At 32.5% G+C, this 14,993-nt stretch overlaps 2 protein-coding genes and 1 pseudogene across 4 annotated transcripts; all 3 read right to left on the bottom strand.

Moving 5' to 3' along the window:
* Positions 1-238: 238 nt before the first annotated feature.
* On the bottom strand, positions 239-3,952 carry LOC100809570 (pentatricopeptide repeat-containing protein At3g06920-like; annotated as a pseudogene).
* A 774-nt stretch (positions 3,953-4,726) lies between these two features.
* LOC100808133 (proteasome subunit beta type-7-B) lies at positions 4,727-8,961 on the bottom strand. 3 transcript variants are annotated; one of them, NM_001360416.1, is made up of 9 exons: positions 8,789-8,937; positions 8,545-8,697; positions 7,272-7,413; positions 7,027-7,123; positions 6,875-6,944; positions 6,681-6,785; positions 6,128-6,226; positions 5,946-6,033; positions 4,727-5,022 (listed from the first exon to the last, which is right to left on the bottom strand). In NM_001360416.1, exons 2-9 carry the CDS (start codon positions 8,683-8,685, stop codon positions 4,949-4,951), a joined length of 816 nt encoding a protein of 271 aa, NP_001347345.1. In that variant the 5' UTR covers positions 8,686-8,697; positions 8,789-8,937; the 3' UTR covers positions 4,727-4,948. The 3 variants fall into 3 exon arrangements, with proteins under 3 accessions (NP_001347345.1, NP_001347346.1, XP_014622594.1); NM_001360417.1 differs by having other exon boundaries at positions 8,831-8,937; XM_014767108.3 differs by having other exon boundaries at positions 4,815-5,022; positions 8,886-8,961.
* A 1,465-nt stretch (positions 8,962-10,426) lies between these two features.
* On the bottom strand, positions 10,427-12,096 carry LOC100806181 (serine acetyltransferase 1, chloroplastic). Its single transcript, XM_003544619.5, has one exon. It carries the CDS (start codon positions 11,897-11,899, stop codon positions 10,844-10,846), a length of 1,056 nt encoding a protein of 351 aa, XP_003544667.1. The 5' UTR covers positions 11,900-12,096; the 3' UTR covers positions 10,427-10,843.
* Between the last annotated feature and the right edge of the window lie 2,897 nt (positions 12,097-14,993).

Raw genomic sequence — 14,993 nt, 5'->3', positions numbered from 1 at the left:
TAAGTATTACTGAAGTTATTTGGTTCAATATTTTTGTAAGATATTAAATTTTTGGCTAATTTGTTTTAAAGTTAGATAGAATGATTTTTGATTAAATTAATTTTAATTTTGAACCAGTTAAACGTAATTAATATGTGAATTTAAATTGATCTTAATCATAAATTTATATTAAAACACAAGTTTTTTATTTATTAAAAAGCATAAAAAACATTTTTAAATGCTAAGATAAACAGGCGCTTCATCGATTCAATCATCCTTGATAAATAAATTAATGTAAAAAATCTAATGTTAATAAAAAAATCATCCTTATGGCCCTTGTAAAGAACTGGGGACATTGAAAATTTCACGTTTTGACTCAATTTGCCTGATCAGTGGGAACGGGTATTGAGGCAAGAACTTTCTGAGAATACCACCACTTAATTTGGTCTAGAAGCCAGACTTCTATTCTGGTACCAATACAACATATATACATCCTGTTCTCAAGTCAATCTTGTCGCATGTTGAGACTTTGCCATTTCCCTTAAGACAGCACCAACAATTGCTGCCTGCTCAAGGCAGTCTGCCTTATGCAACGCATCTAAAAAAACAACACATGTTTCGCTATATATATGACAACCTTTAAGTCGAGTTTCCTCAAAAAGTATATATGCATCCATTGCCTTATTGGCATTGTTTAATCCTTCTATCATAGCATTATAACACATAGAATCAGGTATGCCCCAACTTGACTTAAATCTCTCAAAGAGGTCTTTTGCCTCTAGAACGTTTCCAGCCCTTGCAAGTCCTGAAATCATGGTGGTGTGTGTGATAGTATTGGGTTTTAGCCCTTGTTTTTGCATTTCTTGCCAGAACACAAAGGCCTTATTAAATTTTCTAACCTTACAAAGACCATTTACCATAATGCTTTAAGTTACTTCATTGGGAGGGCATTTTAAGTTTTTCATGTTCTGGAAGCAGACAAGAGCTTCATCAATTTCCTCAGCTTTCACTAATGCATCTAGTAAGCAATTCCATGTGTATGTATTTGGAGTCAGACCTTTCTGCATCAACTCCTCCAAAATTAAATATGCTTCATCAATCCTTCCCACCTTCCCAAACCCATCAATAAGACTACTATAGACCACAACATTCAAATCAACACCTTTTGAATTTGCTTCTTCAAATAACATATATGCTTCGTCCAGCCTGTCAATTTTGGCAAGTCCATCAATGACAGAACCGTAAGTTACAACAGTAGGTTGGAGACCCTTTGTCTTCATTTCCTCCAGTAGTTGGTAAGCTTTGTTGACCTTACCAGACTTGCAGAATCTATCAATAACTATGTTGTAAGCACAGGTGTCCAGATGCAGTCCTTGTTCCTTCATCTCATAAAACAACTTGTATGTTTCTTTAGAGAAACCTGCTTTCCCAAGACCATGAACTAAAATTGAATAGCTCCGAACATCAGGAATTAAACCCTGAGCCTTTATTTCTTCAAATAAAGCCCTACCTTTCTCAATTTCACCAGCTTTGAAAACACAATCCATGTAATTATTAAGGAGCATCAGATCAGGAGAACAACCCCTATGCATCATCTCTTTATAGATTTTGTGACCATCTTCCTTCCTACCACACTTGAAGAAGTTCCTAATAAGGGATGTATACACCACTGCATTTGGAGTTTGACCAGAATCTAACATCTTTTCATAAAAGCATATAGGAATCATTCACCCTGCCGTGTCTGCCCAAGCTATCAATGAGTGAACAAAATGTTACTGAGTCAGGGGTGCAAACTTTATGATCCAATCCTAAAAATATGGAGCAAGCTTCATCAAGTCTTTGAGCTTTACACAGTCAATCAATCATAATATTTACAGTCATGATATTAGGGAATAAGCCAGCCTCTTTCATGGAGTCCTGAACTTTCAGGGCAGCTTCAAGTTCTCCTGCCTTACAAAGCATGTCAATTAAAATATTGTAGGATGAAAGATTGGGAACTGCATCAATTTTCATTTCTTCAAGGGTTCTCAGTGCTTCCTCAACTTTTCCCTTTCTTCCAAGGCAAGTCAGGATGCAATTATATGCAATTACACTAGGTATACATCCCTTTCTCTTTTGCCTCTCAAGTAAGCTGTATGCTTCATCAAATTTCCCAACTGAACCATAACCCATTATCATGGTATTATAAGCGTAAACACAAGGAACACTCCTGTTGCTATCAAGTTCTTCCAACATCTCTACAGCTTCATCCACCCTCTCAGCCTTGCAAAGAACCCCTATCATGCTAGTATACGTCACGTCATCGGGCACCGACTCTTGTGATTTCAATTCATGAAAGAATTTCCAGGCCATATCCACCTTACCAACTTTTCCAAAACAGTCTATACATACATTATAGAGGACAAGGTCAGCATTAAACGAGTTACTCTTCATCTAATCCAGCAAGGATAGAGCAGCATCAACACGGCCCTCCCTAGCAAACACACGAATAAGCATGGTAAACAAATGCACGCTTACTTCATAACCTATTTCCTGCATTTGACGCAAGAGAGTGAGCATGGGATCAGCTTCGTGAGCTGCAGAGAGAGAACCAATCAGCGTTGTATAAGCTGAATAAGCAGGGCGAAGCTTGAACTTCCTCATTGTTTCAATAACTCCAAAAGCTTCCCCTAGTTTCCGCAACTTGACAAAACTAGCAACCATTTCGATACAAGTATTGTTAGAGGGTCCAAATCCAGCCATACTCATTTCTTCAAGAATCTGTTCCAAGTACTCCAAATTTCTAGTCCTCGCCATAAGCATGAGAAGTGCATTGTAGGCTTCAGGGCAATGCGGTTGTTCAGTTTTCCTCTCCACCCACCTAAAATAATGCAATGCCACCCTCACATCATTCAATCTCCAGATCACTCCAACAACCAACTCTGGTTGAGGCATTTCATCAAACGTGTTGAAGGCATCCTCAAGGGCAGGCCCCCAAGGATATGTGTCCAACACCCGGCAGACATCGTGCACTGTCTTTCTCATGCCCTCCGATTTGAATGCATTGTCTTGGGAATGGGAGGCATCATCCATAAAGGAATTAACTTTAACTTTCCCATACATTTCAGGCGGAGACCCATTTGAAAAAGACGATGAAAACTTGCAGGACAAAGGGTCTATTTTCCCACATTTGAAAACAGATCGTAAATTCAGAACTGCAACCAAAATTAAAAGATGAAAATCAGATTACAAATTGTAACCGTGAAACGGGTATATGATAATAAGAATGCAATTATTTTAAGGAGGAAAAAAAAAAAAGACCTTGTGCCCTTGAGAGAATCTTCACACACACACCCCCACACCCACCCCCACGCACCAACCCACACTATAAAATCAGAAATGGAGAGAGATTAACAGAAAAAAAAAAAAAAAGTGAAGAGAAACAGAGTAAAGCAGGAGCGAGAGCCAAGAGCAAGGAGAAGCTCGTAGTGTTGTTTTTTATTTGTAAGGTGGTCTTTCTTTTTTCCTTTTTCTATCAGGGTAGATAATTAATTCATTCCGAGATACTTCGAGATATAAGAAATTTAAAAAGAAACTATTAAAATGAGTTTTTTTTAATCTTTATAAATCATTTTTTATACTAACACGTTTAGTACATGTTACAATGCGGTGTTTAATTTTAGAAAAATAGTTCTCTTGCATCCTTCACATATATTTTTCGTTCAAGAGGAATAAGAGAAAGGAGATGGGAATGACTTTTATTTAGTTGAAATTTTTTTAATTGTAAGAGAAGGAAAAATAAAAAGGTTGATTTTCATTTTTTTTTCTCTGTTCTGTTCTGGTATTTTTTTTTTGTTAGATATTGAGTAAGGGTGGCAATTAGATTCACTAACCATCCAACCGTTCGTGTATAAAACTCATCCAATTCATTCAAAAGTAAAATAAGACTCAATTGAAACTAAATTTAAATTAGGTTAAATTATTTTTGTAAATACAAAATTTTGGTCCCAAAAAGGATTTAATTATGTTAGCAATATTTAAAATTTCTTATCTACTCATGCATATATCAAATGACAAATTATTTTAGAATTTATCAAAAATAAATAAATGAATGTTGAATGACCAAATTGTTAAGATAATTTTTGTACATGACACAAGTGATAATGTCAATATTATTGTAGTTCATATTAAAAATAAGTTTTACTTTAATTAAATATTCAATTGAAATACCATTATTTATACAATACTCTATTTTTGTAAATAATTTTAATTTTCAAAATATTTATAAATTAGCATTAATATGTTATTAATTGAAAGAAATTATCTACTAAAACAATAACATAAGTTCTAATAGTATTGCATTAAAAAAAAGGTTCTAATGGTATTTACACTCTTTTCTAAAAAAAACAAAGATAAATGGCTTTTACACCTAAATCTCGCTCAAACAATAATTTTATTATACTTTTGTTCTTTCCACTATCTTAATTTGATGAATTTAATCTACATTTTTTTCACAAATTTCTTATATTAAGTTGAACAAAACGATATAAAACCACTCTACTGTCAAAACTAATTGTCAACACAGATTGTGGCAGGCATAGTATTTCACCTGTACATAAAACCCCTCCCTTATACAGATTGATTCCTAAAGTTGTCAACTTGCTATCAAATACGCCTGTCTAAGTTGTCAATTTACTAACAAAGCTAATCTCAGACCAATTTATATTTATATAAAGCTTGAAAAATAAAAAACAAAACAAGTAACATCTTTCATCAATCAAATTGTATATATTTAATGTTTTGTTAAGCATTTTCTAGCCAAAATCCAACCAAATGAAGAAATTTGAGGAAATAACTTGCAACAATCTAATTAAATTCACATAATTTTTGGTAATGAAAGCCAAAGTTGTGAAAGTACAATAACTAAATATCACAGCCATTGCACAATCAAGTTTTATACTCAAACACCAAATATTTTTTGGAACGATTGTTACTCTTCCATAGCATCTCCTTCAATCACTTCCACCTTCTCCTTCAACGGGGTAATCTTTGTTAAGAGGACCTCTGCAATGGAGAATGTATATTAGTACAGTATTTAAAATAATTTCTATAAAGGAATATTCTCCATACTGCCTAATCAATCAGCTAGAATAAAAAAAATAAAAAAGGAAACACGAGATACGGGCAAACACAGAAAGGGCAGGCCATTCAATGATCAATCATTTTCTCAAGCCCTCAATAGGAATTCTGCTTTATATAAAAATGTCACGGATGTATATTATCTAGGAAAAATTATAGAAAGACTCCTCAACTTAGGATTATGTGTAATTTGCCTCCTTGTGCTTCCAATTGAAGCAATCAACCCCCTAAATTGTAAGACTGCATAAGTAAACCCTTAATATCTATTATTTTAAATAGTTAACGGAATTGTGTATATGACATGCATCATGCATGGTAATGTGCATACAGCCTCTACTATATGTAGCCTTGTGTATTTGTGTAAACATTGTGTTAAAACAACAACAATAAGAAGTGGAGTAGATTTGTTATAGGAACTTCAAAAGGAAAGAGATAATCATATTTGTGTTTCGTGGATTGGGTCTTTTAAGACCCAAAACTCATCCACACCGTAACACAACCCTTAGTTAATAGAGCACTCATCTCAACCCTTAGTTAAAGAGCACTCATCTTAGTCATCTAACATATTCTTTAATCAGAAAAACATGAACGTCAAATTGACAACTCTGTCAAATGTCAATTATTTAATCATATAGCAACAAGTTGAAAGGGGCTTGTATAACTTGAGCTATTATCTAAGTTTGATACTTCACAACACCAAATTCCCAAGATTATCATATTTTTCACAAGGTGAGATACTATGTCATGCTAGATTACAAACTATTGACGGTTGACACACAATACTAAGCAAAACAATATAGTTTTATTGCAGTCTCAGGTATATTAATTTAGCGAAAATCGCAACTAACCTGTCTTTTTGGGGAAATCAAAGCCTTTTGGATTGACATAGGTACGAGGATTTGGTAGAAGGTGGTTCCTGAGATATTCCTTGTGTCCCTGTGAAGCATTAATAAAGAAAATTGTGCAGAAATTAAAGTTAGATGACTCTCATCAAAGAACAACCTGCACAATTGAGCATCAAAGCACTCACCTTGGTTATCACACAAACGTCAACATTACTTCCACTTCCTAGGTCATTAAATATTCCAGCGCATATCGCCTCAACAACTAGCTTAATGCCTTCATCCCTCTACACCACATCAAAATGTTTATATCAAATTAAAATCTCTATCAAAATGCAGCATTTCAACATGATAAAAAGTTACAAACGCCACCAGTATCAATTATAACAAATATAATGCACAATTTTTACATTTAGATTTGAAATTAACATATTTGCTTCATATTGTTCCATTGAAATTATTATAAATTGAACAACTTTTGACAGAATATTATCAAATCAGTGCTATCAATGGCGGAAGGCCAGAATTCTTCCATATAAGCATGCCATTGTGGTCTATGGCACCACCATAGCAGGCCTCCCTTCACAAATAGTAGGCAGTTGGCAAAACCCATCACGCCATGGCACCTCCATTTAACAACAATGTATCAAATGCACTCCTCTAAGGGTGACTTTCCTCAAAAATACTCTAACGAAGAGCTCTGCTGATGTGTGAGGCTGTGAGCCTTAAATGCTTACTTACACTCAAACTTTCCTTGTACTTGGACTCAAATACAGACATTGCAGCAAGTGAACCTGATCCCATTGTAGCAAATGGGAGGGTGTCAGTTGACCCATGAGGATAAATCTGCAAAACAAGTCATGAGAAATTGAGCTATAGGCATCCAAAACAAGGAAACTTGAGCATAAAAGAAAAGTTTTAAGCAATGAACTAACAGTATGCAAATGAGGTCCAGTGATATCAACCCCACCAAGCACCAAAGCAGCTGAGACATGCCCTTGATAACTGCACAATAATTTAAAAGAGTCAAATTCAGAGGTTGATACAGAGAGAAAATTCACTTGATGTGCAAGTTCTGAAACTCAACTTGAAAAGGTGTTTCTTAAGAAGGGTCAGCGCTGTAACAACTCTTGATTCTCGACCAGTATGGTAGCGATGTAATTGCAGCTGTGAGCTAACCATGTCTACAGTAAATAACAAACTTCTCATTTTCAACAGTTTTACTACATTAATAATAACAAAAGCAAAAGCTAAAGTTGTGGTCCATATGCAACTATCCATAAGGCATAATGTAAAAATGTGTAACAAGAAAGATGCATTTTAAACAAATACCTGTTACAGCCTCTGTATCAGCAGCTGTGCCTGCTCCACAGCAATATATGTTGGGTGCCATATAATGAATTTTCTCACAGTTTTTATCAGCCACTATAGGTCCTTCAGTTGCCCTAGTATCAGCACCAAGAATGACACCATCCTGAGGCAGATTTATTAAGTGGGAAACTTCAGCTTTAGATTACAATATACAAATTAAACATTAAAAATAAATATGCAATCAACATATGAAGTCATAAAACTTTGTTTGGAATAGATAATATTGCCATGAACAGTCTCATTAATAGCACAAATACCAAATGATACAATTCCCAGTTAGTGGACTGTTTCACAATAAAGCAGTCTGTACTCTGTAGACAGAGCAACTTGGTTTCAAATTTATGATACAAAATCTTCATATTAAACCTCAGCTGTAACATTAAAATCACAACCTTGTTGATTGTTCCCCAGCTAGATGGAACAATGTAGACAAGAAAAAAAGCTCAACCATGCTCAATATCCACTGCTGAGGTCAATATGATTAGCAGTTATTGAAGTAGCCACTTATATATTACAAAATTTATAAATCAATGCAGGAGCTTTATGACTTTATTTCTTGCCAATTGTTTCTAAAGGAAAATCATCCATATACTTTAGAATAAAAATTAACATTTTACTTAAGATAGTTTTAGCATAAAAACTCAATCAAATTTCTCAGAGAAAAGAGAGAGTAGTAATAGACTAAAAGTACTACTTTACAGATAGAAATTGAGTTCAAAAACAGTCACGTAGATTTTCAAAACATACAAATCAAGATATCCAGAGCCAGACTAGGCTCCCCATATTCTCGCTATAAAACAATGCACAACTTCAGAACCAACTATTGCCCTAACATTAAAAAAAAAAAAAAAGAATTCAACATTCACAACCTAAGCAAATGCTCCCAAACACTAACACCAAACTCAACCAAACTTATAGCATTTACATAAGGTGAACTTCCTTCACCCGCACAGCGAAACCTCACAAGGCCAGACATCTATCTACCAAAACAAATTATCTAATTCATTCGAGATTCCAAGCCGAACCATAACTTCACATCCTGCGTCTGTATCCATTATTCCATTGGAACCCACTCACAATTTCGGTATAAAAAAATCACAATAAAGAAGCAAAGAAAAAAGAGGGAAGATAAACACATAGAAAAACAAATAAAACACAGCGATGCATACATATATGATAATAAGATAAAATTAGGTTAAATAGACATGAAAAGAGCGAGGGAATGATTTCAGACCTGGAAAACTAAACCGACAATAGTGGTGCCAGTTTTGAGAAAGGTTGGGGCTTTGAGGCCCTTGTTTTGAAGCATTGCGTTTCTTCGGCATAGATCAAAACTGAAGCCACCCTTGGGAGGAAGATCCAACGACGGAGACATATTCAATGGACCCTGCAAAGCATATAGAATGACAAGTTTGACGGTGGGATCGGAAAGAAAGAAAGGGAGCTCCAAAAACCTAGCTAGGGTTTTGAATACATACTGATAAGAGAGAATTAGAAATAATAATAAAACGATACGATACTCAGAGTCACAGAGAAAGGAGGTTGCCCTATGCAAAGAAAGTGAAACTTAGAGACCTCACTTTGAAGGAAGCAAAGCCAAGTTCTTAAAATTTGGGTCCCTTCTTTCTTCGATACAAATGATTATCAATCAAATACCCCCCCTCAATTACTTGCACAATGGGTCACGTGACAAGTTTATACAAATTGCAAATCACTCCTTATATATTTTGCAAGAAAATATCTCAAGTCTCAACCAATAATTATTTTAAACTGCCAAATTCATAAATAAATTGAAAAATGATCAAATAAAAAATTGTTATATTGACCCGCGGGTCTCACTTTTTTTTTTACTAAATTTTTAACTAGGTCTCTGAATTTTTTTCCATTAGATTCAGATTAGTAAATATATTATTTTTACAAATAATTAATAAAAATTAAACGTTATTTTTAATAGTTGATCATTACTTAATAATATATATATATATATATATATATATATATATATATATATATATATATATATATATATATATTTTACGTCGTATCAAATTGTTTTGTTCTTTGTCTAATTAGAAATATTTTAAAGTATAACATAAAATAAATTGAAAAAAAAATAAGGAAAAAACATAAACAAGTTACAAAAAGATTAGTTTTACTTGTTTCAAATTGGATATTGCATTCAAATCAAATTGAATGAGTTGTTGTTTTATGTTTAGTTGAAATGATTTTTTTACGTAAAACTAAATCAACAAATAAGAGTGTTTAAAACTATTGCAGATCTCCAAATCGATCCAATAAAATGAAAACTCATAAAACCAAAAACCAAAGAAAAACATTATATTTATATGACCTATTTTAGCAACATTTTCTTAAGATATAATCTAACCTTAGTGTTTAAAAGTTTATTTTATGATACACTTATAAAAAAAAGTCTATAGGCTTGTGGGTCTAAGTAGGCCTATTCAACCTATGAGATATATATGGGTTAAAAAAAATACTTTTTTATAAAAAAAAAAAACCTCATTTCTTATACATTTTTTTTATTTAGATTATTTGTGTCATTTTATATACATTTGTTTTCTTTCCTTCCACTTAAGTATACAATCAAACAACCTTTAAAACCATCTCACTTTCCATTCATTCTTTTTCCTTCTTTTTTTTCCCTAAATAAACATACTTTTTGAAGGAATACCATACTAAGTATAAAATCATATTTTCTGAAAACAGTGCACATTTGGTTAATAACATAAACATGAAGGATCTGAATTTGATGTTGCCTAAGCTCTTGCAAAGATGGTTTGATGTTGATGATTGAAAGAACTGGCTTTTCTTACTCTTATTACACCCAGTCTTGGACTTTTATACAAAAAAAATGGAAATTTGAACAATCTGAAAATTATAAATTCCAAACGAGTGCTCAAACTAAGAACAGCACTGGATGCACGACTGAAAAGCCTATCAGCACTACCCTTATCAACATTAAGGTGCATACCATCCAATATATATCTTCATGGCCTACAATCTACATTAATTTTATTAAACTACAGCCCAGAGAGATTACCACTCACACATTAATCTCCAACAAGGAAAAGCAACATTACAAGAAGAATAGATAATGAAAGCAATGAAAACCGAAATTCATATACAGCAACTTACAACAACACAATCATACATACATAAATACAACTTCTGTACATACCCAACAATAACATCATGTAATCAAGGGGTCCTGTTAGGCTGTTACTATTATTTTCGCTTTTATTATTGTTAGCAGGATAACATGAATTCTCTATTACTCACAAACAAGTATAGCCCCAGTAGCCACCAGAGTTGGCCTAGTGGTTAAGAGATTTGAGTAGTCTACATGAAGTCCTAGGTTCAAATCTCGTTGCTGCTATTGTACACACTCAAATAGTAAAAAAAAAACAGCCCCAATCAAAAATCAAAATCACTTCACCTAAAATCCCAAACACAAAACTGCGAAGCATACATGGCTGAGGATTATTTCATTACACTACACTACACTCTAAAGTCTAAACACAATAATCATAAAAGTCAGCAATATGTGAAGTATGGTCCATGGTGAAGATAGGAATCTTATCCAACTTAACAGAGCTGTTCTTCCCTCCTACCAGCTTTGCTGGGTTCCCGACAACAGTAGTCCTTGGAGGAACATCCTTAATAACCACAGAACCAGCACCAATCTTGGCCCCATCACCAACCTTAATATTCCCCAAGATACAAGTTCCAGCACCAATCAGCACCCCATCACCAATCTTTGGGTGCCTGTCCCCAGAAACCTTACCAGTCCCTCCCAAAGTGACACCATGCAGAATTGGCACATTGTTCCCTATCACAGCAGTCTCTCCCACCACAATACCAGTCGCATGATCCAGCAAAATCCCACTTCCAATCCTAGCCCCCGGATGAACATCCACCGCGAAAACCTGGGAAACCCGGTTCTGAATCGTCACAGCAAGAATCTTCCTTCCCTGAAGCCATAGCTTGTGAGCCACCCTGTGAGCCTGGCACGCCAGAAAGCCTTTGAAGTTCAAGAAGCAGTGCACGTGGCTTATGCAAGCAGGGTCTAGCTCCTTCACCACTCTCAGATCACTCTTCACAGCATCCATGATGGATTTATCAGTCTCCAAAACCGTCACAAAAAGATCAGAAAGTATGCTGCTTGGGAGGCTTGAGTTGCTGAGTTTCATGGCAAGGTGATTGGCCAACGCGGTTTGCAGTGAGTTGTGAGAGAGAATGGAAGTGTTGTAGTAATCAGACAAAAAGGGTTCCACAGTGACATCGAGTTTGGCTTCTTCCTGCATCTTCGTCCACAACACATCCAGTTCAACGGCCTCATCCGCTTCAACATGTTGTACGGTGGAACCAGTGTGCAAGGTGTTGACCCTGTTGTGATTGGAACTGGGTTTGAAGGTTTTGGAGTGATTATGGTTTTCTGTGACTTGTTTTGGTGATGGAGTCAGAAGGGTGTGAGTGTGAGGATGAATTGTTGGGTTGTTGTCGTGGCCAACAAAGAAGACGGACCCTTGTTTTGGTGATGCAGTCACAAGGGAACGCCTTCTCATCATGGTTTTGTTTTCAGGAGAAGATTTGGAAGGAATGATATGTGATATGTGCCCCTAATCTAAGGGAAGAACAAGGTTGAAGGTTTTGGAGATTCAAGAGACCAGATTTCAATTACACTATCAATTTTTTTAAGAGGAAAAAATGCATATGCACCGTCATTTTATAAGGTGAAAGAAACGTTTATCATTGATAGGTTGTCAAAGATACATTTTTTGGTGGTCTTGAGCATAATATCCTCTCCAGGATACTATCCTTACTCCTTTGTCCCTACTAGTAACTAATAATATTTTTGTATGCACCATATATTAAAAAAATTATATTTTCTGAGTTTAATAAATAAATATTCTTAAACATATAATAAATAGCTAGGTTAAATTATGACATAAAGTTTTTTAAATGTTGATAATTGAATTAATTATTTAAATTTAATTTAGACATCAAGACAAGGAAAAACAAAAGAATATACACCCAAAAAAATAAAATACAGACGAAAGGCTAAAAAAAGTAATTTGAGATAGTTGGAGGAAACTTTTATTATTATTTGAATAATGCTTTAAATGCAAGTCTAAAAGACAAAGAAAGTAAATATTAAAAAAATTAGTTAATTGATAAAAAAACGATTAAGAAAGTGAGAGTGAGTAAAAGTCCTACCTCTAAGTTATGTATTATAATTTATAATATAATAATAGATTTATCTAGCTAGTAACTATGATTTCGTTTTAATTATATATATATATATATATATATATATATATATATATATAATATTAAAATCTTAAAGTATTCTTCTATGAAGAATTATAAATTAGCTATGCATATTACAACTATAGTTTTAAGTTTTTTTAATTGATCTTCGTTTGATTATTTCTAAAAAAATTACGGAAGTTTAAAACTCCAATGTAATGTATGATATACGTATTAACTGTTGCATTTTTCCTTTACAACAATTATAACTAGAAAATATTTTGTGTATTATAAGAATATGTCTAAATTTAATTCAATTTTCAAAATATAAACTAAAAATTATTTAAGACAGAAATATTTAACATTATGAAAAACGTATAAATGCAATTCATGTAGAATAATCTTTGAAACACGTAATAAAATATACAAGATTATAAAAAAAAGGTAACCATGAATAACTTTCAAAAATTAAATTTAGAAACAAAAATTACGTGTCATTTTTTTGTAAGGAAATGTACAAAGAGACTAAATTAGTAAATTTTCTTAGAAGAATTAATATAGTACACACAAAAATAATTAATTTGAGAATATAGATAGTAGAGAGTAAGAACTAAAAATAATATCTTAACAAGTTCATATAAAATAAAGTTAAAAAATATATACTTTTGACGTACGAAAAGGGGGGAAATTACATAAACTAAACTGATTAATTTAATTATTTTTGGAAAGCATAAAATAATTTCAATAATAAAATTACATGCATTAAGAATAAAAATAATATAATAAATTTATTTCACTCTAAGAAATTATTTGATTTTATAAAGGCGAATTATTTAATTATATGTTGAAAGTCTTAAAACCTGCCAGTTTTGTAAAAGGAAAAGTCCACCTTTGGTTTCATTGAGTCAAATTGTTTCAAAATATACATTACCACCCAATTCCCATCCCTCGTCATTCCTATTCCCATGTAACCCATGACATCACCATTATCATAGCTTCAACATATGCTCCTTTGGCTTAGCCACCTCCAAATCCAATATACATATTAAAGAGTATATAAATTACTCTATAATCTATATTTATAACATTTTATTATTTGATTAGCGGTGATTTTAACATACATGAGAGAATGAATGTTTTGTAATTAATATCTATTATCAAATGTACATAAAATGAAAATTTATGGATACTAACGAGTGGTTGATTTAAGTAGTATATGCTTAATTTTTAAGGTCCCGAAATTCGAGTTTTAAGTGTGAAAAAAAATTATTTAAGAATCTATCTGACCATAGTGTGGATATTTTTGGTTCAATAAGAATGGTTTCCTATTAATTTTGTAGAAGATACATATAGTATAGGGAAAAAAGGTGAAAGATCGATCACGAGATTTATCGCCAAAACAGTAAAAAGGAAAATATTATAGTGCTAGAGAATTATGGATTGTGAATGTTATCGTCTCTAAATAGATATTAACACTACAGAGAAAATTACAGCGACATCTTATAATTTCTTGAAACCGCATAAAACATTTATATTTTTTAAACCATTATTAAAGTAGTTTATGTTAATTATTTGAAATACATCATATTGACACTCTTATTTTTTTTAAATAAAAGAAACTATGATGTAATCATAAACTATTAAATAATTTGTGTTAAAATGACTATATATTATTTTATAACACAAATACATCATCATTAAACTCTTTAAAAAAAATTAGATGTTAGTGTAATTTGTTGTACTATTAAATTTGTATAGATATATTAAAGAGTGTATTGTTTATACACTATTATTATAAAATAGTTTTATATTATTATTTAATTATAATTAATAATTATTTTAAAAATCAATAAACTTATCCTATTATAATCCAATAATTGTGTTTCAGTATATAACTCTTTTTTATATATTAAATGTAGTCAAATATTTCAGTATTTATTATGTCTGGCAATATCTATTTTATATCATATATATCTTGTCCCGTGCGAATCTTTATTCTTTGTTGAAGTTGTTTTTGTATCATATGGCACAGAAACTGTTTACAAAAAAGGGGTATCTTTCGCGTATGGTTGATATCTAAGGTCTTGGAAAATATTTTTAAAAAAACTTGTGTATTCTAAAGCTAACTGTATTATTGACATTGTAAAGTAAAGGACCTAAAAAATTAATATTTCTTTTAGACCAAACATGGCAGTCGAGACACACTTGTCTTGTTCCTAGGCTAGGCGGCTGGTTTATATAAAAGTTTGATTGCACTTCTATTTCTCATATTTTAATTTACTTGAGATTTTAACTTTTAGTTGTAATTATTTGTGTTTAGTTTATTTTTAGTTCTTAAAATAAGTTATATTTAATAATTTAAAAAAATAATATAAAAGTGACTTTAGGTGGCTTTTGAAAAAAAAAATCATC

Source organism: Glycine max, chromosome 14, assembly GCF_000004515.6.
Source record: "Glycine max cultivar Williams 82 chromosome 14, Glycine_max_v4.0, whole genome shotgun sequence".
In the NCBI taxonomy this organism is placed as follows: domain Eukaryota; kingdom Viridiplantae; phylum Streptophyta; class Magnoliopsida; order Fabales; family Fabaceae; genus Glycine; species Glycine max.
This window is presented reverse-complemented; position numbering and strand designations above follow the sequence as displayed.

Bases quoted from the DNA above. Each gene is read 5' to 3' on its own strand.
- LOC100808133 (XM_014767108.3), bottom strand. From the start codon at position 8,685: ATGTCTCCGTCGTTGGATCTTCCTCCCAAGGGTGGCTTCAGTTTTGAT. The intron at 6,945-7,026 runs GTTGAGTTTCAG...ATTATTGTGCAG, and splicing joins CTTAAGAAACACCTTTTCAA to TTATCAAGGGCATGTCTCAG. The intron at 5,023-5,945 runs GTTAGTTGCGAT...TCTCCATTGCAG, and splicing joins TGATTTCCCCAAAAAGACAG to AGGTCCTCTTAACAAAGATT.
- LOC100806181 (XM_003544619.5), bottom strand. From the start codon at position 11,899: ATGATGAGAAGGCGTTCCCTTGTGACTGCATCACCAAAACAAGGGTCC.